General features: G+C 37.6%; 1 protein-coding gene across 3 annotated transcripts in view; it reads left to right on the top strand.

Moving 5' to 3' along the window:
- Positions 1 to 27,416, top strand: part of MIGA1 (mitoguardin 1) — a 33,966-nt gene extending 6,550 nt beyond the window's left edge. For 2 of the 3 annotated variants that reach the window (XM_063407315.1, XM_063407316.1), the window contains exons 8-17: positions 15,030 to 15,130; positions 20,398 to 20,516; positions 20,694 to 20,766; positions 21,093 to 21,179; positions 21,303 to 21,401; positions 21,716 to 21,850; positions 23,024 to 23,077; positions 23,702 to 23,818; positions 24,202 to 24,411; positions 25,327 to 27,416. In XM_063407315.1, the coding sequence (XP_063263385.1) occupies positions 15,030 to 15,130; positions 20,398 to 20,516; positions 20,694 to 20,766; positions 21,093 to 21,179; positions 21,303 to 21,401; positions 21,716 to 21,850; positions 23,024 to 23,077; positions 23,702 to 23,818; positions 24,202 to 24,411; positions 25,327 to 25,338 (1,007 nt within the window). In that variant the 3' untranslated portion in view covers positions 25,339 to 27,416. Of the gene's footprint in view, positions 1 to 15,029; positions 15,131 to 20,397; positions 20,517 to 20,693; positions 20,767 to 21,092; positions 21,180 to 21,302; positions 21,402 to 21,715; positions 21,851 to 23,023; positions 23,078 to 23,701; positions 23,819 to 24,201 lie in introns of all 3 variants that reach the window. The other variant, XM_063407317.1, reaches the window with a different exon arrangement.
- Positions 27,417 to 27,756: the final 340 nt, after the last annotated feature.

A 27,756-nucleotide genomic window follows, 5' to 3' on the forward strand; every position in this document is an offset into this window, starting at 1 on the left:
CGTTTGAACGTTTCATTTTGGTATCTGAAACCCTCTGTCAAGCTGCTTTGTAGATCCATTATAATTAGAAGTTCATTTGTGATTTCTGTCTTCAGGCCAAATTAATAAAGTGGTACTCAAAGGACTCCATGTGAATGCTCAATGTGTTTAGTTATTTTTTTGCTTGGTTACCCTGGGAGTATTTACAATTAATATTTCATTTTCCAGATGTGGTAACTAAATTCGTGTTTACCACGAATGTTCTGAGAATTTGATTCCTTTCAAATGTCCTTTATAGAAATAAATCGTGATCTCTTGAGTGACTTTATTATTTAAATTTTATTTGTGCTGGCCCAGATGACTGAGGAAAAAAGTAATGAACTGCTTTAGTAAATACTATTTTCTGTATTCAGGATTTGGGCTTTTTATCATTATCTTTCTTGAATTTTTGACTTGAATAGCAAGTGTATTAAAGCATGCTTCACTTTTTCGGAATATTTTAATAAAAAATCAGAACTACATGATTTCTTTGAAGCACTTGTGATGCTTAGAAGATTTTTGTTCAATATTTGATATATTAACAACTACAGGAATGGAAGGGTTCAAGAGTCACAAGAATAAGCAAGTCCAAGAAAATGATGAAATCCCAATGGTCAAAAGAAATAAAGATAGTACAGCCTTCTTTGCACTACTAAGAATAAGAATAATACCCTTCTGCAAAATACAAACTGCAGTTCTGAACAGAAACAGAAATGAAGGCTCCTGTGCTATGTAGGAATGAATATAATTTGTAGCAAAACAGGCAGCTGAGATGTAAAAGTTCTTAAAAAAATTAGATAAGAAAGCATCCTAATCTACCACTTACTATTCACCGATCTTGGAAAATGAGAATGGGGTTTGGTTGTTTGTATGTTTAAGATTTTGAGATAAATTTGCAATTTCCCAATCATTTGGAACAATCTCCAGCAGGTCATGCCTTTGAAACAGAGTTGCTAGTTTGCAGTTCTGTTACCACATACAAAATAATAAAATATTTAATTAGTGCCAGTTGATACAGTTTCATAGTAGGTAGGTTTTCTTGGAGTACAGGTTTTTGAGAGATGTGCGGTTTGGTGAATCGGTATAGCATGAATTAGGTGATAATACTTAGCTCACTGACATGAACATTTATTTATATTTCCATCTGCTGTTAAGGGAAAGATTTACCCTGTAGGGAAGATATTTGGTCAAATACTGTAGTTTTATCAACTTTATAGTTGATTATCAAATAATTTATAGAGCTGGAAGTTGATAAAATTTATAATTTAGGACATTTAAAGCACTGAAATAATAAAAAGCAAAGGTTAGTAATAAAGATCTGAATTATCTTTTTAAATAGTTTCAATCTAACAAACTACGTTCAGTCTTGGCAGGTATGGATTGTACATATAAGTGAGAGATTTTGAAAGAAAAATCGTGAAGGAACACTTTAGGAAAGTCAGTGTAAGCTCTTGGGATATGGCTGCAGAAAAATAATTTTCTAACCTTTGTCTGTGTGCAAAGGACCAGCAGAGAGACAGATGCAGTCTTGGGTTGGTGTGGTTTTAGAGTACTGTTTCCAGTTCTGTTGGTCATATTTCAGAAGACTGGAGATTCTAGGCAGCTCAAAACAAGCCATAAAATTTTTCCATGTTTTGGAAAAACAAGCTGATCTGTGGTTCACGTTGGGCATGTCAGCTCCTTATTGAATAAAATACTGAGAGGTGACTGCCTTGTTCTGAATAGCTGCTTACACATGGAAAAGGTATGTGGTGCTGGGGATTTGTAGACCTCATTGTCAGAGTCATAACTGGATCGAATTTCTACTTGTTCAAGTGAAACAAGTGAAGTTCTGAAGTAAGCTACCCTCAACACACTTCAGAGGCAAGATTATTTTTTTTAGTGCTGTTTTGAGGGATGTTTTCATTCTTTGAGAGGAAGATACAAACCTGGGGTTAAATGCTCAGTGTGGTCTTTCTGGCATTTAAGTATTTCCCCTTACTACTATTTTTTCTTCTTCTGTGGGCCTTGGAGTAAATAAGAAAAAGCCTTTTTCCTTAATAAATTCATGCCACATCCATGGAAATGCTCAAGGACAGGCCTTTGAGCCACTTCATCTAGTGGTTGCAGGGGTTGGAGCTAAATGATTTTTAATGTCCCTTCCAACCCAAACCATTCTGTGATGACACTTGCAGCTCACTAAAATGCTTATAACCAGCTCTCAGGGTTTCAACTGTTCACCCACAACAACAAGCAGAAGATGTTTAGCTCTGTTTTTTTTCTCTGATACATAGGAAAGATAGATATGATTTGTGGATTTTTCTTCTGTGTTCTCTACTTGAAGTGCTTGTGATCAGGCACAGCTGGAGTTGAGGCTCTGACAGTTGGACAGATGCTATCAAGTGCTACATAAATGCCTGACAGGCATCTCTCATTCTTATTTATAAGAATGTAAATGGTTTATAATTTGGTTTATAAGGAACTCCAGATTTGTTCAGAAGGACACTGACTAAGGTAAAAATTTCTAGCAGTTTCTCAATTTTGGCTTTCTCTGTAAATTCTTCAATCAAACTTGTGGAGCTCCTGAAACCTCTCTCCCCCTATTTATCCACTGTTCACAGATGCTGCTCCTTCCCAAAACCATTAAATGTTACTCTACCACATCAAATTTAGATCTTAGTGCTGCCATTGACCACTCATACCACAGGCTTGCTTTTCACTTTGTGATCCCATTTTCTATTTTAAGTTGGTTGTGCATGATAAACAATTTGCCAAGCACAGCCTTCTGGAGGAGGCTGTGGTAACGTGTCACATGGGAGTCAGGAATGAATTACCTGGGGGCCTCTTGGGATACAAGAGATCACTGCAGCCACTGTTTTTCCTCATGTGCTGTGTCTCTACTTCCAATATTTCTAAATATTCAGCTTTCAGCAGTGCAGAGACAGAGGTATAAATAAATACATTTTTTCCCTGTGAGTAGAATACTATTAAGAGTAATAATAATAAAAATAATTACAAATAATAATTTTCAACTTGGTAAGCTGTTGTTGAGTTATAAATTATAAATACCACTCTGGAAAAGACTTGCATTTTAAATAGATGAAATAATGGAATGCCAGTGTGTTCACTGTTGTTGCATTCTCCAGTGGACTTTCAGTATTATCGTATAAATCAGTAAACTAAAACAGGATTTCTGTAGAAAAAGTACTTCTGGACACGAAAACAGAAGAAATATGTGGGGCTAAGCTCTGTTTGTTTTTGTGCCTCTCAGTCCTGTGAACCAGCATGGGAAGCCTACAAACAGGCTTTCCTCAGGCAGGCATGGCGTTGCACTCCATCAGAGAGCAGGTAGTTTCACAAAACTGAAATAAAATACCCATCCTGTTATTTCTGAGTGAAGAATGTAAAGGTGTATAGAGGGTTAAAAGCTTCCACTACTTTCAGCAGTCTGCCCTTGAAGAAAGTTCTCTGTATTTTTTTTTCCTGTTTAGAGCTTTTCTAGCAGACTGAAATGTTAGTCGAGTTAACTTGGGAGGAATGCAAAGAGTTGGGACAGAAACAATGGTTTTACTTACAAACAGAATTGCAGGTCAGAGGGGAAAATTCTCAAATTGTAGGGTTCCTTGTCAGTGCTAAATTCCTAATACTTCATATTATTATTTCAATTTCTACTGCGAAAAGGAATGCTGGCATTCAAACTGATGGGGAATTGTGTACACTGGCCCTTAAACTTTTTGACAATATTAAAATGTTTTAATGTTAATACATTTTAATTTTTAAAATATTTACTTTTAGTTGTGTATCAGTTATATAGTTTAAAACAAATGAAGAGTCTGAGCTGCTGCAGTAAAATCTCTCACTATGGTCTGTGCTGTTGGATGATTTTGTTGAAAGGTTTGTCTGTTTCTTTTTTTAATTTTCTTCTCACACTCAAAGATATGTCTGGCATCTTGGAGAGAATAAGCACAGCCTTTAACCTAGTGACAAAACTGTTTGGAGAACTGATTTACATGTTAGAAACCTTTTCTTCAGCAGCTCTTAAAACAAACAAAAATCTTTGCATAATCAGTGAAGCTGTTGAAAGCTCTTTTTTATATAATTTAACACAGACTTCTGTAATGTCTTCTCATCCATGGATTAATATCTACAGCCTGTATTTTCTTCATGCCTCTGAAATGTTATTGGAAAAATTTTAGTTTGAGTGTATTTTATTTGCCTATGTACAAGAAATGTTTCTAGTTATTGTTCCTGGTCTCCAGTGAGGAGCAGTTTCACTTAGATGTGTTCTAGTAGTACATACTATAACATAACTTAAAGAGTCGGGTAGCTTTTTATGTTAGCTTGAAAACTTTTGCTTGCTTTGTTCCTTCAAGATAAATTTACATTAAATAATTTCTTATTTTCTTGGAGAAGACCTAAATATTTTACTAGTGGCTCAAACAGGATTGAAATCGAAACAAACAACAGCTTTTTCTTAAAGTGTAAAAATGTATCCATCCCAACAAATGGGGGAAAAGGAAAGAAAACAATGTTTCTGTCTGAGGAAAAGCCCAGGGAAGTTATTCCAATCCTTTTTTCAGAAAAATGATGGATATTTTGAACATAATTTTTTGCTATTGCAGTTCGTTGAAGTTCAGTAACTGCTAGAAGATGAGGTCTCTCATATTGCAACTTATTGCTGCAACTCCTTATTTCTGACACTCAAGAAATACTCAGAGTGCAGATGTTTGAATTGGATTGTGTGTCTTCCCAAATCAGTAGTATTTAAATCTTCCCTTTAAAGACATTTTCTCCAATATCAATAACAGTTCCTTTCTAAATTGCTGTGCATAAAATTCCTTATCAGAAAGCAGCTATGTACAATGCTTGACTAGAGGAAGATTGGTAGTTAGAAGTTCAATCTAATACTGAAGCAAAAATATTGCTGCAGACATTTTGTCTATGAAAAGATTATAATGCTTGGCTTTCTCCCTGATAGTCTTAGTTTTGGCAATACTCTACTAAAAATGCAAAGTAGCTTTCCATAGATGTGCAGTGAAGTTACTGCTGCTGAAAAATATTGGTATTCATAATATGGATCTTTTTGTTGCTGTTTGCTAGCATGGAGTGTATTTTTCTGTTAATCCTAGAAGCTGAAATCTTTTCAACAGTGGCTCAAGAGTCTCTATTTTACTGTTCACTGACCCAGCACTGGAGAAGTCAAGGTCGCTCACTATGGTCACTTAGCTTGGCAGTTTCTCCAGAAGCGCTTCCAATAAGAGGAGAAAGAGTCTGTTTCTGGTTTTTGAGGACTCTTGTTACTGTTTGCCCAACAACTTTGCCATTAGATCCAACGGTGCAGGCTATTTATACACCTCATTGCTTTCCCTTAAATGGCATCCCCGAGCCCTGTCTTCTTTCTGTCCACACCAAAACTCCTGTCTAAGCCCTTGTCTCTCTCACTTCTTGACTCCTGCAATGTTTTGTCTTGCCTTGTCCATTTAAAACTTACTTGTCTGGCGTGGACTTAACTGTTGTTTATAAAAATCACCTTTGCTCATTTTTCTGACCAGATTATTCCTCTCTCTTAAGAAGTCTCTCTCCCTCAGGAATTTCTCTTCAAATGAAATGCAAGCTGGTCCTCCTTTTAGCTCTAAAAGCTGCTTATAATGGAGCCACAATCCACCAACATGATTTTATTTCCCAGACATTGTTCAGTTAGCTGTTCCTGTGCATCCCTGCTCAGGCCTCCTAACACAAAATGCATCTCAACTAATTCTGCTTGTTCTTTACAATATGTAGGCAGCTGCAATTGTCTCTTTCTCAATTTTTAAAAAACTATTTTAAAAGTACATATTTACTTTCTTTTTGAGTAAAGTTGTCATTTTCCCCATGTGTCCAGGTGGGAATTAATAACTGCTTGCCTGCATTTAGTTACATAAAAAAGTTACATATAAGTGGAAAAAGGCCTTCAAGTGCAGGAAGAGGGTTTTTTTTTATTACTCCTCTCTCATGTTTTTGTGATACCTTCTTAACAAATTATAGTTTGCAGATTCTTTTTCTTACTAGAAAAGGTGTACACGCACTTAACTTCTATTAGTTTGTATATATTGTGAGTGTAAATGTTCTAGAGGTAGGAAAAATCAGATGGCAGTGAGTGAGGGTGGGATAAGTGTTTATTTTTCTGACTGGAGTACTGGCAGTGTGAGGTTATATAAACTGATGATCAAGAACATATTTTGGTCCATAGGGCCAGTTCCTCTTTTAGAATTTCTCTGAAAAGTTCTTGCATTGCAGTCTACTTTTAAGAGAGGCTTGTCTGAGACATTTTTGGGCAAAATGAAGAAGGGTGAGCCAGAATAGGCTGGGGGAGCTAAAGGCAGTGATAGTTCAGAATTTGAAAAGACTTCCAAGGTAATCAACTCTCTTGGCTTGGTAACTTAGTCTTGGAAGTGCAGAAACAATATCTTGAGCTTTCTAATTGCTTTGGAGTGCAATATCAAAATGGAATATTGACAGAATCATAAAATCAGCAAATACAGATCTCTGCATTATAATTTTATTAATTCAGTAGTTAGAACTGGAATAGATACACTTCTGTCTGCAATTTATTTTCAAAGACTTAAAATGAAATTAAAACATTGTGTGCATGTGCATATACCCAAAAGCTAAGAACTTTTCTTAAAGAATCTGTCTACTGTGTATAAATCTTGCTGTCCTTAAGTGGAAACCCTGAACCATCAAGCTGGCATAACAGGTTGTGGTATATACAGCACAATCTTCAAGAATTGCTGTTTGCAGAACTTCTTATCTAGCACTAACCAGGCCCCATCACTACAGCTCTGCACATTTATTTGCCAAGCATTTCGTTTGGGGTGTGTTTTTTTGTTTACCCTGTAACTGGAAGGCTCAAGTAGTTTGTGTAAGCATTTCATTCCTAGTGGCCTTTTAAGATCTTACAGTTTTCTAGACTTCTGTTTCAGCTTGCAGTGTTTCAGAGTTGAAACTATATGTGGGAGTAAATTTATTTTTCTGGAAAGTTATAGCAGAAGTGAACAATAACAATGGAGGGAGTAAAATTTATTATTATATGTAATTTTTCTCTCATGCTTTTGTGCAGTTAACTGCTGAAACTTTTAGAAAAAGTAGCTGAGTTTGAGATGTGTTTGATTTCCCTTTTGATGGTTCAAACTAAAGAGATTTTTAAAAATAAGTTACTGTCTAATTCTCTGTGAGATATCTGGACTGTGCACATGTCCCAGCTTACCTAATAATCCAGTTTGTAGCAAAGTGCTGTGGTGTAACTGATTCAAGAGCACATGTCGATCACACCAGGCTTTATTCTCTCTCCTTCTATTTAAAGCTGCCCTTGTTCTACATGGAGAAATGCTGTCAGTATTTAAAGGTAAATGTATGCATATTTCCACATGGCTTGGCACTGATTAGCAGCTGCTCAGACAGATGTAGTTAAAGTTGCCATCTAGTCAATATGTTAGTTATCTGTGGTAAACCAGTCAGGTAAAATAAAGCAAGGCTTGAACAATAAAGAATGTACATAACTGAGGTGATTGCCAATGGTCAGATTGCTCTAATCATGACTTGAATTATGATTCAAGTATTAATATGTTGTTACTTATGCATTTAGCAACCTTATAGTGTTATTAATTTGTTTTTTTAGTTTAAGTTTAATAATTGGTCTTATTTAGTAAACTAAAGATTCAGAAGAACTCCTCACTGAGTTCAATAAGGATTCTTATCTCATTCTTTCCCATTGTTGGGGACAAGTGGAGTGCAAGTAGGTCCCAGTCAGTGGGGCACTTAAGATATTCTTTAGGTCTTATTGTTTAAAGTTAAGCATATGTCTTAGTCATTTGAGTTCTTAAACCCTATCTGTGTGCAGCTGGGTTTGCAGAGGCCTGTCACATTCCTGAGCAGTGTCACTGCAGCATTCTGTAAAACAGTTCTGCCCTGAAACTGAAGGGATGACTGAGATTATCAGGCTGTTCTTACAGAGTTTGTCTGTGTCAAACATGCTCCATTCTGAATACAGAGTCCAAGTGTGAGCCCAAAACACACGTGTGTGTCTGCATCTTTGGGTGCTTATTTCACTGAGGATCACCAGTTGTACGGCTGGTTCTGTCTTTGTCTGATAATTCAGGGATGAGACAGTATCAGTGTTTTCTGATACTGTCTTCGTACATGTAAGTGGAATTATAAACTGCTGGACAGCATATGTTTCTTTTAAAGGGAGACCAAATGAATGTGTGGGTTCCTTTTGTCAGGCTGTCTTTCTTGCTTTGAAATGTCAACATCCCCATGGCATGATGTGCTGGCTAAAGAAAAACCTTCCCAGAAATCTTAGCTTGACAAAATCATCTTGGATGGTCCCATACTATCCATGCTATATCCAGCAAAGTAGTTTTTATGCCAGAATACTAAAATGTTTGCTCTTTTGGGTTTCATATAATACACTTACTTTTGAGACTCCTCTCTCAGTCTGGTGAGAAGACTTTTCTACCTAACCTGTTTATGGAGGCCTCTGGCATAGGAAAGGTACTGAAGGTACTAATTTCTAGATGAGGAAGCCTGAAAGTTAACTTTGTACTTCCTTCTTCTGTAAATATGACATTGCACCTTGAATCTACTTTGCATCCCCATGAGTTAATGTCACACTGAATGGGGTTGAACAGACCACTCCATTGTCACTAGAAAGTGGCTGTACAAAAATAGCAGTAGGTTGCAGATGGTTTTGAGATGTGAAGAACTGAGAAAAGGCAGTGACGTTTAAATCTGGTGACTAAGGTGCTGCAGGCTCCGCAGGGCTGTGTGTAAGGCCTGGTGCTTCAAAGTCTCAGCTTTGAAATAAGCAGCACTGGAACTCAAACTGGTCTTTGCTGTACAACAGAGGTGTGATGCTTTCTGAACTCCGGGAGAATGGAGTTCCCCTGTGGAGTGACAGCTTTGTGCTGCACATCCAAACAGACTCTGTCCGGATTAGACAATTGAGCAAACTTTGCTTGATTGCCAGATCTTCTCTCTCAAATCAAATACAAGCACAGAAACTGTTACCTAAAATATTAGACTTGAAAACAGAAGAGTGCTCAGAAAACCTTTTCTATAAAGGATAGGAATTTAAACCTTAAAATCAGGGAGGAACCACTGATATTTAGGTTCAAGGTAAAGAAGTTGTGAACAACTGTAACCCTGTATAAGTGTAGAACCATATAAAGTGCAGTTATGAATTAATGTTTACACCTCCAATGAAGTGAAAGGCTGTGTGATAGGAAGAGACCTCCTAGTGACATGTAATTTACACAAGATACTCGTCTCAAATCTTTTTCAGGATCCTATGTCTGTAAAACAGAGAGCCAGAGAAGTAAAACAGAGCTGTGAACACATGCATATATCTGTTGTGTGTTTACTAAGCTGATTTCTGAGCTGTCAGCACACGTGATGTGTTAATTCAGGGTATAAAATATGGATCAGATGCTGCTTTCTTTTCTTAAAATTCAGATTTCAGCAATATAACACCATGTGTTTACTCTGCCTCTTCTGTGAGATCGTTGAGTTTCTCATGGTGAGGTCTTTCTATTTTGAGATTTTGGTTTTACAATAAATCCTGCTATGATGATTCAGAACAGCTTTCACAGGTCATATTCTCTGTAATAAAATTATATTTTTAGCCTTTGGTAATTTCTTTGCTTAAAAAAAATTGCAACTATTGGAAAATATTCCAACTGTGTTATCAAATTTGTGGGAGAATTCTTCAGCAGATTTAAATTGTGAAAGAATAATTTCATTTATCACCATTCCACAATATCAAACTTACATGGTATTTCCTAATACTCTTCTGTAATTTGATATACCAGTGTACATGCATTACAGGAAATAAATTGAACTTACATTCCTTTCTCAGGTACACTGGATTTTTACATGGAGAGACTAAAATTCTTACTCATGTAATTTTGTGCTGTTTTTTTACCTTTGCAAGATGAGAGCAATAGGATATAAGAGCAGTAACCATGTTGGTTTGGTTTATACACTATTAAATGTGGTATTCTGCAGATAATATAACTAACAAAGTCAGCATCTTGAATGTCTGAAAACAGTCAAATTATTATCAACATCACAGAAATTGTTTTTATTTCTTTGCAAAGTATTTGGAACATCTCTTGAAGATTATGAGAATATTTTAGGCAAATTGCATGTTTTTCCAGATGACAAATATCATAAATCAATATTTCACAGTTTTCCAAATCCACAGTTTTCAGGTGGATTTTGTTGCTTATGTGTATAAACTGAATGGATTGTACTATTAAATTTTTATAAGCATTCTCTGCTTATGAAGATTATATTACTGGCATCTATACACATGCTTTTAATTCAGCTTTTAATCAGCTGTACTACTTTTGTCTTAAGAATAACATCAAAGTAATACAGAACACAGTGACTGAAGAACATCTTGGGTTTTGCATGATGATAATTAGGAGAGAACCCAGTGTCTTGGAAATTTGACCTTTTTATACCTGTATGAGTGTGTTTTAAGGGCTTTTATTCAGAACCCTGAATATTATAGTTGTGCTTGGACACGATTATGGAAGCTCTGTTGAGTCAACTTTTTCCGAGGAAGTAAGATTTGGCTCTCTATTCATATTCTATACATAAGCAGAAGATTATTCCCTGCATGAAAATCACTGAGCTTTCTGTTAAGGATGTAATCTGAAGGCTCAGCAGTGAGCTCAGCCAAAGCTTACCTTGACAAAGATCTGTGAGTGCTAGGAGGAAGATGAAATTGCTAATACTGATTATCTGACGCTGTCCTGTGCTCCGTTTTCCCCAGTCCTTCCCCACTAGACAGCTTTGGTTGCTGAGTTCCAGTCTCACACTGGTGAGCAGAAGCTCTGAGTTAGAAGAGGGCCCTGCTGGAGGTGTGAGCACCCGCTGAGAGCCAGGCTGGAGCATCTTCTGTGGGTTTGATGGGCGTGGGAGGACATTGCTTTGTTATCTAAAGAAATCTGTCACTTCAGTTTGCATCAGGGCAGCCTCAACAAAGAACCATGAGACATGCAGAACTTGTGCTACATGCTGATGTACTGCTAGAGGGCAAGATTTGGGTAGATATTTTTAAAATACCCTGACCTGAAATACATTTTCATGCTGAAGTCAGTAACAGCTTTGGTTTTATGCAGTTAGATGAGGTGCCTCCAGCTACCCCAGATATTTGTGTTACTGGAGAATGTAAACACATAATGCAATAGGAGATCCACAGTGGTCTCTGTGGGTTCCCTGCTCCATTCTTGGCTTGCTTTTTTAACCTGTAGCTGTACGACTCACTCATCAAAAGGGGCCACCTGAAGGCTGGCACTGTTTTCTTTTTATAAATACAAAATGACATAAAATTCACTGTTTTCTGGGTGCATCCTGTAAGACTTCCTGTAATACTTTACCAGCTACTTGGTAGAAGTGATGATCAGCACTCTCAGAATTACGACTATTTATAAATGTAAATAAAGCTGCTTTTGGATGTTTCAGCAAGGCATGACAAACCACTGTGCCACTTGTGACTAGCTAGAAGACTGTGGCACTCTCCCATGGAGCTGAACTGTGTTGATTCATTCTGCTGTGCTGTCTGAACTGGATTATTGTAATTCCTTTCACCGGGCAGGAAGCCACGCATGGAAGGGGTCTGAACACAAAACGTGGGCTGGCAGAACACTGGGCCCCTGCTGCTCTGAGGGTACCTTGACTTTTCATAAGTGGATTCCTTTGCAAGTTTTTTTCCTCTTCAGATTCTATAAAGTTTCTCCTTTCTCATCCTGCTTTCCTGCTTGTGATGTATTACCTGCACTGATTTTCCACTGAAGTGGGAGGGCTGAGGAGAATAGGGGACCATGATTTTAATGGTGGTACTTGGAACTAAAATCTGTAACTCCAGTGAGTTCTTTACTAGTGGGTAAGTGCTTTCCTTTTTTAAAAGTGTCAGATAAGTGCCAAACTCACTTACAAACTCCTGCCATGTTTCATTCAGGGTTGGCAGGAAGATAACATGGAAACAGTTTTCAGAGTTTAAGACATTAAGTGAAGGTGAATGCTTCCCAGTTGAATATTAAAAAGTTAATTTCTGTGCAGTTACGAAGGTCAGGTTTTGCTCTGAGAGTTTAAGGGGTTACCTTTGTGCTGTCTTACCATGAAAACCTACCAGAACAAAGACAAATAATTTTTTCTAGATTAGTACTTTGTAAATAGATGTGAAAATAGCTTGGTTCTGGTCTTTTATTTAAATCTTGTTTAGTTTTAAATAGATAGTTGTTTGCAAAACCTTATAAAGCTAGGATACCTTTACAAGCTTTAACAGTCCTCCATATTGTTCCATTTTTTCAATACCTTAATCTAATTTAAGGACCAGATATACATTTTAAGGCACTACAATCAAGAGCCATGCTGGTAACATCTGAAACTCTGCTTCATCCTCTTTACAAATATAAGTGAACCCAAAATAACTCCTTGGCTCCTCAGATAAGTAAAGTGTATTTGAAGCTCACATACTTGCTGGTATTCCCTTCCTGAAGTTATTAGAATCCGTAAGGACTAGGGATGAGAGTGTGAGCAGTTGCAGGCTCTGGTGGGTGGGTTTCTCTTGCAGCTGTTCATTCCAGGAGTCTCTTTGTGCCACTGTCTCTTTTTTTTCATGTTCTTGTGTCTAAGAATGTTCTGCTGATACTTGTATGGTATGTACTCCAGCTGGAATTTAATTTTCACCCTAGTGGAATTCCATGGGGAATTTTCATCGTAGCGTTCTCTCTTCACAGCGTGGGTATTGATAAGCACCTGCTTGCCTAGGGATGTTTCAGGGTATTAGGGTGGTGGTGGCCTGACAGTCAGAAATAGCTGACAAGGCTGTTTTGTTTTCTTTAGGGAGGCTCTGCTTTGTGTGCACATAACACTTGCCAAAGGTATTATTTCACTCAGCTTTACCAGCCTTATTTTTAATCTTTTTCTTCCTCATAACATGCAAATTTTGTGTCTTTTTCTGTAGCAGAATTTTCTTTGAGTGAAAACACAGGTATTCCATATTCAACTAATTAACATGTTGAAAACATACTGGCCTGGTTATAGTTTTAGGCCATATTAGAAAACTTGGAAGTATGATTTTTTTCCACAAAGACAGTTAAAATTTTATTAACTCTAGGGTTTCATGTACTCTATAACAGACTGAATGCAAGATCTGTGGAAAAGCCCCTAATTCTGTGTTGTTCTGGGCTGTGGTTCCTTCACTTAACACCAACTTTTTTCTTAATGTATGTGGAATAAATTTTACTTAAATAGCATTATTCCCATTTATATGTAATCAACCACATAACACAGAGTTAAATAATTTGGAATCAGTCTGGGGATATGTTCTTGTTATTGAGCTATAAACCCACAAATAACAGTAAAGGCAACTTAGGCAAAAGGAGAGTTTAAAAAAGGAGAACCAGAAAATCTGCAGCCAGGCTATAGGTGCCTGTACTACCCTGGGTTTAACCATATTATTGCAATTTCAGCAACATTTTTGTGAAAAAGTGGTATTAGAAAATCCTCTAGTGTAATATTAGAAGAGAACTAATGCAAATCATGAGTTAGAAATAAGAAAGAAACATCATGTTATTGATCTACTCTAAACAGACCTCAAGCTAGTGCTTCACAAACCACAGTTTGGTTTTCTCTTCCAGCATTTCAGATTTCAGAATATGATTGTTTCTTAACCAGCTTGGAAGCAGCAGTACTTTTCCTCTTGATTTTAAGAGGTCAAAAGAAAGAACTAGTAAGAATGAGCTGAAAAAATCAGACTTCATATGAATAGTGGTTAAGTTGTGATTGCAATTTGCCTAACTCACTCTAGTAAAATCTTTGTCCAAACTTTGAATAATTTTTTCCCTTAGTGAATATTCCCAGAGACAGATATTTGTTCTATGCGGTTTTTGAGCTGTCATTCCAAGTCCGTAACTAATAAAACCATAACAACCACCAAAGTAATAGTTAAGTAATGTGGCTTTGTAGCATTTCAAGTGATGAGTAAACCATCCCAGTAAATTGGCGTTTGGCCACTCCACTGTGTAATGGTGTTTTTAATGAAGTATTGCCCTAGCAACAGGTCTGGATGACATTGGGTAGCTGGTTGCTGCTGACTCTTGGAGATAAAACAGACTTTTAGGAACACATGTGTAATGTCTGAAGGTAAAATAACCCAAAATAAATGCATCTGCTCTACTGGGAACGTAGGATGGGTCACATCAAGCCAAAATCTGACTTACTGACTTATAAATTTAATCCTTCTGTGAAAGTGTTTCTATATGGTGAAAATGAAACCATCCAAGAAGTGCAACAGTTGAAATCTGAGAATAAAGTAAAGCAGAACTGAGAAGAAACTGCATTGCAGATGATTTTAAGAAAAAATATCAGTTGTTTTAAAGGCTTTAAGAATTCTTGTACTGTAGGAAATACTTGTGGATGTGTTATTTTAATGGAAAAGCTTTTGGAGGAAAGAGGATACAGTGAAGATTAAAGCTTCACTTGCTCTCCAGAAGAACCAGCAAGTGAAAAAAGGCATGAGAAGTAGAAAGTTAAACAAATTCAAGTGAAACTAAAATGTGGTGGTGTTGTTCTTTATTAATGGACTTTTATTTAGAAAAATAAAAATAGTGGCTAGGACATTCAGCAGTTTGATACATAACACAGCCAAGTCAAAAACTTAACTGAGGGTCTAGATCAATATAGCAAAGTAATATCATAAGACAGAGAGATAGTCAGAAGTCTATAAAAGAAAGGCAAACACCTTGGCCAAGTCTTTTTTTCTTCCAGTTCATTGTGGATGATATTTGAAAATCAGCTTTAAAGGCAGAAAACCAGTCATCTTTATATATGTTAGTGGGCCATAAAAGAGTTTACTCTTACAGTGGTATAATGTTGTGCCTTCCAAATGAAATACTGTGTTAAAGTACACATGAAACACATTTTCAAGACATGGAATTTTCTGATAGTCTAATAAACTTTTTTTTTTTTTTAATTTAAAGATAAAAATACAGATATTACTGTGAAGGATAATGTGGATGATTTCTGCCTTCGAGATACATTAAGCATTGCATCCACGGACTCCTTTGTTTCCACAGCTGAGGTAAGACTCTTAAAGATTGCTTTTTTAAGGATTTATTGATATATTTGAACAGTGAACAGAAGAATCCTAATTTTTTGCTAATCATTCTAAGCAAAAATATATTTTTCTTATAGGGAAAAAAGAGCTTTTCCAGGCTTGGAACCTGTTGTTTTGGAGGTTTTTTTGTGTACTGGCATAATGCATCCCCAACTCCTTCTAAACAGAAGTTGCTTTTGAAAAACAGATCACATTTTCGTGAGTGAAGAAGCAGTCAGTTGAGGCTGTAGTAGTTCCTTTCACCATGATTTATATTTTTCTGTTCTTTTTTCCTATTGCTTTACCATACTATAAAGATGGCTCGGTATGAAGGTATGAAGGAGGCTTCGTAATGTTTAGACCTGGAGGGGTTTTTTTGAGAGGAAACAGTTTTAACATGTTCCATGCACAACAGGAGGGCAGCAGTTTGACCTGTTACTCTGTTGTTGCACCATGAGTAAATGGCTTAGCAGGAACCCATGGGAAGGGACCTGGGGCTGGCAGGGACACTGCCCCAGGGGTGCAGTGGCACTGCCAGGGAGCCTCGTGACTGCCACGCTGGCAAAGCTTCCCTGACAACCTCATGTGCTTCATCTGCCTTGCTCTCCTCCTCTGGGATGAGAGCACAGAGCATACACAATAATGTCTGGGGCCTATTAGCTGAAGCCTGCTACAGCTCCCTTGAAGTATTTGAAAGAGGCTCATGAGCAGTGACACACTTACATGATTGAGGGATATCTCCTTCTGTAGTCTCTGGGGAGCTGAAGTGATCTTGAATAGCCCTCTTCCCCAAAAAACAGGAGAGGCAGTTGGCCTCAATAGATCCATTTCGTGATAGATATTGCTCCCATATACACACTGAAGTCAGTTGCAAAAAGAGTGAATTGCACACACATTCTTTGCAATTGTTTTGACTGGCTATTGTAGGATTTGTTTTTTCCATAACACAATTGCCTTGATTTAGTAATTCACATTAAATTGTGATTTCCTTGATTTAGTAACTCACATTAGGTTGTGGTGCCTAGCATCCATTCCTAACGAGGATTGTATCCATAGAGACTGGTTACTCTCTGATGTAATTTGGACAAGACTACAATTCAAGCTTGCTTCAACTCTACCAGCTCATGAGAGGAGCTGTAAACCATTGTAAACCAGACACTTTGTATCTGGTTCGGTGGGATTTTTTCCCCATGAACTTTCATAATGCTTTTGCAAGTATGTGAAGGTGGGAACAACCCCTTACACTCATTTGTGCTACCTGGCTTAAAGAATTGCAAAACCAACCAATGAACCAAGCAAACAGAAAAGCCCAGGATGTATCACCTCAGCAGGATCATCATCCTCTCCTGAAGCTATATTGTCTCAGTATCTGCTAAAAAATATTGGAATCAAAATTGGACATGTAATTGTCTTTAAGCATCCTGAAAATATTCTCCACATTCTGATACCTCAAAGCCATTTCTGTCAACTTGTTCTTCCAGGACAAAGTTATGAAGATTTTCTCTTCTTTCCAGCTGTTCTAGCTTTTGCCAGTAGAACAAACTCTCTCACATTTTATTGAAGAATCTAATTCTTAGAAAATTCTTAGGTGACAGAAGTCCTGAAGATCAATGGAACATGAACAATTTGCAGTTTGGTGTTCAAGCCAGAACACCATCAATGTTCTGGGTTAAATTGGAGGCACTAGGTAAACTGCAGGGTCAGTTAACTCTGTAGTTGCAGCTACAGAGCATCATTGTGTGGTGCAGGGAAAAGAAAGCTGTGAATTGGTGCTCTCCTACAAAAACACTGTTACCCTGATTTAATACTTTGTCCGTTCTCAGGAGGGTGTGTGGCAGGGAAATGCTTCACATTATGGCAATGAGAAGGAGCAGTAACAACTTCCCAGTGTGTTCAGCTGTTAGCAGAGAACAGTAATTGCTTTGTTTTAACAGGGTTAGAATTGACATACCACATCCTTTTATTCTAGACATGATGATGTCAAGTAGTTTCCTCTTGCTTATCTACTTTTTAATTTTTTTTTAATTGCACTGGGGAAACAGTAGAACATTTTAATTTAGGCTAAGAGGTCCGATGCTTTTCCAGCTTTGGATTTGTCTCACCTAAGGGCCAAATGAGGCAGCTCTTTCATCATAAGCTCCCTCACTGCAGTTACAATATTAGTAACTGTCCTACACTCCATGTCCTGATAGAAATGTTCAGCAAAGGTTTTAAATCTGAAATTCATGTGTATGTTTATACAGCTCTGTGATTATGCCCTGCTGGAACTAATAATTCCACCTTCCAGGAGATTAGAACGTGGCACCATTTTTTGTGGCCTCATCATGCTGCAAGTTGTGTGTTGACAGTTCCTTGGCTTCCTTCTGCACTGCATCCTGTCCCAAGGAGCAGGACTGAACTGATTTTGGAGACTGGAAACTGTGTTCATGTTTCAGTGCTGACACACAGTCAGGTCAAATTTAGCTCTGCGCCCGCAGGAGAGAGAACATTCATAAAACAAGACACAGATAGATGCTTGAATGGAAATTGATAGGGATACTGCTTAGGAGGCAACAAGAATGTCATGCTGTGTTATATTGGAACAGAATATAGGAAAGAGCTGTACAAAACTGGGACAGTTTGGCAGGGTTTGCATCACGTGCCTTTTGATGAGCTCTACAGGACAGCAGGAGGGTGTGCCAAAACTTCATCTTGGCTATGGCTGGTGATCAAGAAGGTGCTGAGGATCACTCATTTGATGACTTCTCATGCAGAGTTGTGCCTGCCTCGACACCTACAATACACAGGTGCCTGAATCCTTATGCAGACAATTTAGACAGAGTTGCCATCCCTGCGACCAGCCAGGCTTCTGCTCTTAAACACACTTCAGCTCTAGAAGTACTGCAGAAGGGATGGGATCACAGCTCTTTGCCCTCATTAAGTTATTAGTACCACTACTGGATAAATAGTGGTATTTTCTTCCCCATTTGAGCCTGGCTGCCATCAGCTTGTGTTGATAAGGGTTAGTATGCTTTTCATAGATCTACTGTGATCAAAATAGCTGCCACCTTTGGCAACAGTGCAGCAGTGAGTGTGCCAGATAAAGGCCTCTGCCCTCTCTTTCCTGGCTTCTTTTCCATCCTCCTAAAGAACCTCTTTCCTGCCCTCCCTGACAGTGAGCTTTGTCACTGCTTCTTCATTGTCAGTGCACATGTATTTATCATGTCTTATTTTTATATTTTGACTAGTATTGAATCTGTAGGTCTATTATCAAATAAACTTTGCTTTCCTTGTTAAAATGTTAACCTAGTCCATAGCTTGGGAGATTTTTTTAGATTTGTGAATAAAGCCTTTGCTGTTTTTTATCAGAAACAGCCTTCTCGTTTTCTTCCAGACCTTAGGTGGAACACATCACCACATCATTTCCATTTATTAAAATACCATCTCAAACACTGAGTTACTAATCACCATCCCATCTTCCAACTCCCCAAACATGTTCACTTTCATCCTGCAGCTACTTACTTTTTAAGGAAATCTTTTCTCTGGATGTCTTAATATTTTAAGGAGATCATCATCAGCTTTTTTAGTATAGGGTAAACATAATTTCTCAGAGTGTAAGGAATGCTGAATGTGCCAGTAAAGTGACCTCTCTATTAGGAGAAGCAAGCAAGAATTCCTAAAAGGTCTAGCACTGTTTATTTTGGTACATTCATGTAGGTGGTTATTTTGGTAGTCAACAAGGTCTTGATGCACAGCTGAGAATTTTTTCTATTTATTAAGAAACAACTTGTGGGTGGCAAATAAGAGTACTGAGCCTGTTCCTTACACCAAAGCAGTCAGGGCATCCCAGAGTTAAAAAGAATTGCAAGTGGCAAAGGTTTGATGCTTTAGAGCAAAGATTTCAGCATCTCTTCACTGCAGATCATCTTCTCAGGGGAAGAACAGTCAGACCTTTCTCTTCTGGTATTTTATTTAATCCGTTAGCATGAGAGGAATTGTTTACTTTTAAAAAAAGCTAAATATAATCAAGGCCCTCACCCAATTCCCAGGTATCAGTCCATGTGACCCCAAAGACGATGATCACCCATCTTCACGTGTAAAGATGTTTTCACCTCAGGTGCTGGCAGCAGGTGAAGGTTGCCTGCACCTCACTGTAGAAGTCACCAGCCCTAATTCAGTCACACTCAGTCAGTTTGATAAATATCTGAAGAAGGTGATTTGCCTGAAGTTCATCATACTTGGCTGTGTGGCCTCAGTGGCAGGAGAAGCTGCACAGCATTTATTTACTTGAAAATTTTAATGGAGGTTTAACATAAAGTAATACTTCAATATGATTCTTTGAAGTCATTGTGAGATATAGATGAATCTTTTACATAGTTCAATTACCTTGAGAATTATGTTTAAAGATGTTTGTATGCTCGGTTTTAATAGCTGAGAAACACAGATTTGTTTGCCCCATGCAGGATATTGGGGGGAAAAAAAATAAAAGCTAGAATAATTTTCTGGTCATTAACTAAACTGAATGATGTGTAAACATCAGAATTTTTTAAATCAATATTAATGTGATGTAATCTTTGTAGTGAAATTGTAACTAGCTAGATGTTTTGTGGATTAAATATGATACCCTGTAAACAGGAATTCTGTATTATTTATGTGCCTTGATTTATTGATCTGGCTTTGTTTTTTCTTTCTTTAAAAATGTCTTCATGTTTATTTCTATGTTCACCATAGAATTAAAACTGCCAATAATGAAAACCTTTCAGGGAGTCTGTAGCATAAAACACTAAATGCTCATAGTTTATACAGTGTGCTTTGGTAACTGGCAGACTTATTTACCAGAGAAACTAAAACAGGGGTGGGAGGGTGTTACTATTTCCAGCTTCCTAAAGAGTGGTGTGGTGCAATCATTCTGTACTTTGTGTTCTGGCAATTATTTTCTTTTAACAGCTTTGAGTACCATTAAATTTATTTAACTAGACAATTCAAAAACTTAACTGGGCAATTTGAACACAAAAGTAAGCTCCCTTTATTTTATTTATGAAAAAGTTGTGAAACTTGAAACTGTAGCTGTCAGATTTTAAAATTTATAAAGATAGGTCTTATGTCCTGGTGTATCTGTTCTGTTCACTTGTTGATTGTTACCCCTTTGTTTTAAGCAGATGCAGAAAAGGATGCATCTTTCAATAGAACACCAGGAAAACTTCTTTGATTTGATTTATCTTTACAAAAATGTCAGCAAGCTCTTTAATGATCTTCCAAAAAATTTTTTTCAGCTTTCAGAGCACAGAGAGATTCGTAGCACATATGGTCTGGATTCCCTTTGCCACTGTCCCCTGTATGAGGAAGCCATGCACTTAGCAGAGGAAGGCAAAATTTATTCACGGGTGTTAAGGTATTGATTTATGTCTATTTAATTATTTCCAGGAAAAGCAAGAATTAAAATTTAATATTCTATCTAGAAATCACTTCTTAGAAGTTACTTGTACCAGGTATTTTTTCTAGCAATTAGATTGGATATTCTTGTGCTGCTTTTCTTAATGGTCTTTGGAAACTTTTCTATTTTGCATAGGACTGAAATGTTTGAATGTCTAGGAGACAGTGACTTCCTTGCTAAGCTTCATTGCATTCGACAAGCTTTCCAGGTAAGCAGTAAGGAGTGATTTGTCTTGTTAAGCCTAAACTAAAGTACATAGCATTGAAGCTGGTTGTTACTCTTTGTGCAAGCATTTTTATAATGCAATCTGTATTGAAATATTTTCTTGTTGCTTTTACATTTTTGTCATTCTAAGATGAGATGTATTTGCAGAGGACTCCAGAATTTATGATTGGCTTTGGAACCTTTGTACCCAGTTAGGAACTTGCTAACTGTACTGGAGGTGATAATTACATGAAAATTGATTGAAATGTGTAGGGTCACTTCGTATAACCTGTGAATGAACCTGTCTATATTTTCTGAACCCTTTTCTAGATAATTCTTTCAGAAACAGCAAACAGAATATTTCTTGCTGAAAGTGGAAGAAAAATTTTGTCTGCTTTAATTGTGAAAGCACGAAAGGTAAAAGCCTTTTTTAACCAATGTTTTGTTGTTTATGTAACTTCTGCCTGAATTCACTGCTCAGGGAAAATCAGCCATATCTCTTTTTACATTTGTGTGATAATCATTGCTTTTACTTTACAGAATCCAAAGAAATTTGAAGATGTCTTTGATGAAATGATACATTTTTTGGAACAAACAGATCACTGGGATAATACTGAAATGGAACTTGCTGCTAGAGGGGTGAGTTGCACTTCTGAAAAGTGCTTTTACCCTTACTAATGTCATGGGATCTAAAAATAAATTTTTACAGTTCAGAATTCTGGGAAAGGCAACTCTTTATTGTTTATATTGCTGATTTAGAGAAATGGCATTCACCAGTTTAGTACCAGAAATCACATTCTTTTTAACTTCTCCTTTACTGACAAAGCATGTTCAATATTTATTAAAACAATTGCAAATCTGCATGTTAATACAGCATTACAATATGGTGCATGCTGAATTCCACTGCTGAAAGAGAAACTAGGTTACTTAGATCATGTTCTCATTTAATACAGGTGAAAAATCTGAATTTTTATGATGTTGTTCTGGACTTCATATTAATGGATTCATTTGAAGATTTAGAAAATCCACCAATATCTATACAGAATGTAGTAAATAACCGCTGGTTAAATTCCTCTTTTAAAGAAACAGTGAGTATTCATGTGTAATATCATACTAACTGATCTGTAGTGCATTGCAATGTACTGAGTATGTACCTGAGATCTTCCTCAAAAGAATTTAACAGATCATATTATCAGGTTTTTCATAATAGGAATTTAAAAGTTTCGAATCTGGGCCCAACACAGGGACTGATTGAATGTATTGGAGAAAGTACTTTAACTTGTCCTTCCTTTCTCTGAGGAGGTAGAGTTTTAGAAGGGAAGTTTCTGTTAGCCACATCTTAGACATCAGGTCCAGGTTTTGGTTCACAGACCAGAGATTTAGCAATAAGGGCCAAAGCTGCAAGGAAACAAAAGTAAATGAATACAATGCAGGCATTCAGCTGTTGGTAACAATGAATGATTTTTCATACGTGCCCGTTTATTTGCCAGAGATATCTCATCCCTCTCAGAGACACAGGCTGCTGCCATGGTCAGCTGGTACAGCAGCTCCTTCATTTCGTCCATTTTTATCTGGAAACTGCAAGTTGTCCTTGTATTTTTGTTTTTCAATTGAAATATTCCCTGTAGAGGAAAAAACTAAGATAACATGTATATATTTTTATAGCTATATGGTAACATTGTGCTTTGTCTGTATTAAACTCTCTTTGCAGAGGGGAGTCAGATGAGGATAGTTAGAGGATAGGAGAGGAAAAAGCCCAAGACTGATATTGGTATATTGTATTTCACAGGTCCATATTTGGACAAAGCTCCATAGCTGAATCTGAAGCTATTGCAAGAATGTTTTTGCTAAAATGAAAAAGTACATTTCAATGTGTTCACATGCCACTTAATATCTAAAATAGCTACTGATGTCTGAGCACACACTTTAATATATAAGACTGGTCCTCACTTAAACCCGGGAAGTGTTGCTAACTGTGGTAACTGTAAAATCAATCAAGGATGCCAAATTACATTTGAATTTAACTAACAGAAACTTTGCAAAGATGGATCTGAAATAGCAAGTATGAACTACATATAAATTTGTTATTTATATCACCTACTCTTTCATGGCTTTAAACTTTGTGTTATCAGAAGATTGAAACTGAAGAAAATACATGTTCCCGAAATATAGAATATAAAAAATACAGTATTGTGCAGATGAGTTCTTTTGAGATGGAAAATGATTTGGGGCTTGCTTTATTTTTTCCTTTTTGCAATTAGGCTGTGGCTTCAAGTTGTTGGTCAGTACTGAAGCAAAAAAGACAGCAAATGAAGGTAAGATGCCCTTCAAATTATATTGAACAAAGGTATTGATCATCTTCTAAGAATCTGAAGTTCTTTCTGTAGCTTTGGCAAAACAAATGAGTGATCAACCCTTAGTCCTGTAGGCTTGTTAATTGAGACAAGAGGTTTGCCAGTTGCAGAAGTTTAGTTCCTGGGGCCCTCATACCTGTATTGAGCAAAAAGCCTTAACTGAAAGATTTTCCTAACCTAGTCTGGCTCCAGTCAGTGGTGGTGTCAGTCCCTTCTCTGACTCCTGCCCCACGGGAGATCTCAGTCCTGCACACCAGGGTCGTGATTCCTGTGTCTCTCTGCTTGTGCTGGGATCCTCAGCCCCATCTCCCTGCACGACCCCGCAGCCAAACCACTCCCAGTCCTGCCTGGAGCACCACGTCCTCCCCAGCACAGGAACTCTGCTGCAGCCTCCCCTCAGCCCTTCTGCATCCTGACCTCTCTGCAGGGACTCAGTGGAAGTCTGTGCCACAGCTCCTTACCTTTGGAGGATTTTATTAGAGCAAGGAGGAAATTGTTAGGCTTTTATGAAGACTTAATGCTGAATAATAAAGCTGTATACTAAATTTACTGTGTAACTTTCATCTGCAATTTTTACATCACTAGGTGCCTGATGGATTTTTTGCACATTTCTATGCTATATGTGAACATATCAGCCCTGTTTTGGCTTGGGGCTTTTTGGGCCCTAGAAATTCCCTGTATGACCTATGCTGCTTCTTCAAGGTTTGCAACTTCTTTTTAATTACCGCTTTTATAAATTTAAAAAAATATATATCTTTTTGATTAAAATAAATTAAGATCACTTATTATATTATATTATAAATTATATAATAAATTGAGATTAATTTATTAGTATACATTTGCACTTTCTTAAGATTAAGGCTAACAGTAAGAAACTGTAAAAAAAAGTACTTTTATGTGAATGTTTTAAGCCTAGAACTGTTTTGCAAAGGCTGTTTTAGCACACTTCTGTCTCAGCACCAAAATAATACATAATTGGATGCTTTTAGGGAACATGTTAAAGAAGGAGCTGTTAGCATGGCATACTTTTTTTTAACTGAAAACAAGTTTTTCCTTTTTTTTTTTTTTTAATTTTTCCCCGCTAGGATCAAGTGCTTTTCTTCCTGAAGGACATTTTTGACTTTGAGAAGGTGCGGTACTCGTCGATGGAGAGCCTGGCCGAGGACCTGACGCAGCTGCTGGTGCGGCACACGGAGCTGCTGCTGGCCTACCTGGGCACGGAGTGCCTGCGGCACCCCGGCGCCTGCGCCGCCGCCCGCGCGCCGCCCGCGCCCAGCGCGCTGCTGGAGGCCAAGGTGCAGTGAGCCCCGGGCCCGGCAGAGACAGGCTGCACACACGGGTGCTCTCCTCCACCCTTCAGTGCTGGAGCTGCTGTGCCTGGTGCTGAGCAAGCATCTGGGAACGCGTCGCGTTGCTAAGTATGGAAAAGGACTCAGGGAGGTTAAATGTACATCTGTGAAAAGAAGTGGGGAGTGGATTGCTGTATATACCTAAATTAATTTTGCAGCTCAGCTGTCGCTGTATTTATATTTCATGTATCCCAAAGCTTTTTTCTGTAATATTCAGGTAAAGTTTATTTATGAGATACTGTACTTTTGCACAAATAATGCGTAAGTGAAGCTGATGGAGTTGTTTCCTTTAAAAGCTTACAGTACAAACTGTTTGTTGCGGAGTCTCCACATCATTAGGTGTCTAGATCTAGGAGGTGTTTTGGCTGGGGTATCTGCAGTCTGTGATTCACGTGGCTCGTGCAATAAAGTAATGACACGCACAGAACTGAACGTGTTGCCCCTGCCCCAGAATTCCATTTGTGTGGGTGTCAGCAGCCTTTTTGTACCACAGTGTCATGGAGCAGTGCAGGAAATGCAAGCACCATTTGGGCAGGAATGACTGCCAGTATGCAATTTTTACTTTGTTTTGGTTTGAAATATCTAAACATCACTAAGGTGTTTTAAAATACTTATTTATATTTGAAAAGCTATGCTAGCTTCACCAATTAATTTAAAACTTCCTTGTTCTCAAAACCATTACTACTCAATATGGTGGTAAACGAACCAATGCTATTCTCAGTTCATATGTAGCATTACAAAATATATTTTTAAATAAGTATGTATGATGAGATTTGTTAATCGTGAAACAGAATTGAAGCAAGTGTTTTATAATTTAATAATTTGTGTCTTCCTCCCTTCTTCCCTTTGCTGGGAAGTCAGGTGTCAGTTTAAGAGGAGATTTAAGCAATTGTGGCCATCTCTGTGCAGTGTAAAACTGGCCCAGGCCATGGAACCCTGAGCTTCAGACAGGAGTACAGAACCTTCAGAAGGCATCAGCACCTTCAGCAGTGGCTGTTCCTGTTCCAGAGGTGACAAATAATGAGCTGTAACCTTTGAATTCCTGTCAGCTGAAGCAATGCTTCACAGTTAGTTTAGGCTCTAGAACTGCACTTTTACATGCCTTTGCCACATAAAGCCAGCCCACAAGAATCTATCCCATGTCAAAAAAACAGAGTAATGACAGAGTCATTGCAAATATTCAGATACTTGAGAAGCACGTTGTTGAAATCTAGGATATCAAAACAAACTTTGACTAGAAACATTTCAACTGTCATGTCAAACACAGCCCAAAAAGATGCTCAAAAGGGGGGCCAGTAATTCATACATTTACGAAGGCAGCATTTTGCTCCTTTGTTTTACTCATTTGATAATTACAAAAAATGATGAAAATGTGTCATATTACTTGTGTGAAATGCCAACTAATTATAGTTTATTTAACAAAAATGAGTGTACTCTATATGGAATAAAACAGAAATTCCAAATGCTATTCTTGGCCTATTTCCACCATTCAACTTGCTGAGCTTGGCACCACCCTCCATGCTGTATTTTTTTTTCTCTGCAATGTGTCTTCAATACAGACATGTGAAGTTTTCTTCACCCACCTCACTTAGCTTTTGAGCAGATAAGTATGTTTAAGCTATGTGTATTTTGGCAGCTTTTTGCAAGTTATAAAAGAAATTATATGGGACAGTAAAGGCGTCTTGTTGGGTTCAGAATCAATAGGGATAGCTGGAAATAGAAGGAACAGAGTAAGTGTTCTGCATATTCTACAGCAAATATATGACCTGTAGCTAACAGAGGAAGGTGTCTGCTGTGATTTGTCTGGTCTGATAAAATGGTATGAAGAAAATGATACCTTAGCATACATCACAGAGCAATAGAAATGCACTTCTTCACAGAATTGAAGGTGTATTGAGATTCAAGAAACAGGGTTGCAGATAAGATTATAAATGTTTCCAGACATTTGGAAAAAAGTAAAACCTGGAAACTTGGTCTTCTATCAAAAATAAAGGATTGTTTTAAACAGGAGAAGAAGAAAGGTCTAATCAAACACCAAACTATTTAGAAAATGGGGCAGAAGTCCATAATATCTGACTTAAGCATTCGTGTCCCTTTAGAAGAGGAGCACTTTTGTACACTCACAGAGCTCTCAAAAGTCCGCAGAACTGGACTGGGAATGGAACAGGTTTTTCCCATCCAAAGTAAGAAGTACAGGATCTGGTTGTTGAAAGATGCCACCAACAAACAGTTGATTGAGAAACAGTAGAGAAACCGAAAAAGAAGGGAGCAGAGAGACCGGGAAATGTGCAGGTACGGGTGCGAAGGCTTTTGATCTCCTCTGAGTCTTTTTCAATCCTTTTCTAAATAGCATTCATGTGCTCTGGGTGTGTAACTAACTCCAGAGGAGATGCCTGCCTGAGTGGGCGATGGCTCTCTCCTTCAGCAGAGCTGCAGTCAGGTCCCTTCCAGCCTGCACCTGCAGCTGGACAGAACATTGTTGATAACCGGCCCTGGGGCTTAACAATTTCAGAAGGGCACCATCCCTGCAAACACAAGTGCCAGAGCTGCACCACAGCAGTGATAGGGTGATGCAGTTCTACTCTAGCTAATTCCTAATCAGACTCAATTTATAGTGTCTAAATTAGATAGTTTTGAATGGTACTTTCCATGCTAACAAGAACAAACTAAGTTTAAAAGCAATTCTCTTCTGCCATAGCGGTACTCCTAAGATTAGAAATGTTGAATGCATAGGGATTATAAAGAGTCAAATATTTATATCATTTGTAACTTAGTTGCAATAATAATCTTACTTTAAATGTGTCCTTTATTATTATTCTTCCTTTTTGTAGTGTTTGGTTTCTATCAAAGTAAATGTGTCAAATCAAGTGTCAGTAAGAGTATTTGTGACCTTTCTATTGCCTAAATGAACTGCAGCTGTGTATATAAAATAAAATATTTCAGTGAAACAACTGTTGCTCATATAACTGTATCTGAAACTTGAATTTGCACAGTTCTTGAAATCTAATGCAAAATTATTTAATATGGGAGGAATTTTGATATCAGTTAGTAGTCCTGAAATTGGAATTTGCTGCCTGAAATCAACAAAGAACAACTATTACAAAACTTACAATATAAATGGAAAAATACTGAATGTGAACAGCTTTTGGTCTGTCCAGTTTAATTTCATACAGCTCTATGCCAAGCTGTTGTCTCTCGACTTGATTTGGGGAGACAATTTTTTTCAGGCTTCTTTCCAAGCCAAACTGCTGTACTGAGCTCCAGTTGTGGATTACCCCTCCTTTAGGGAGC

The sequence above is a fragment of the Prinia subflava genome, chromosome 10 (assembly GCF_021018805.1).
Source record: "Prinia subflava isolate CZ2003 ecotype Zambia chromosome 10, Cam_Psub_1.2, whole genome shotgun sequence".
NCBI lineage: Eukaryota > Metazoa > Chordata > Aves > Passeriformes > Cisticolidae > Prinia > Prinia subflava.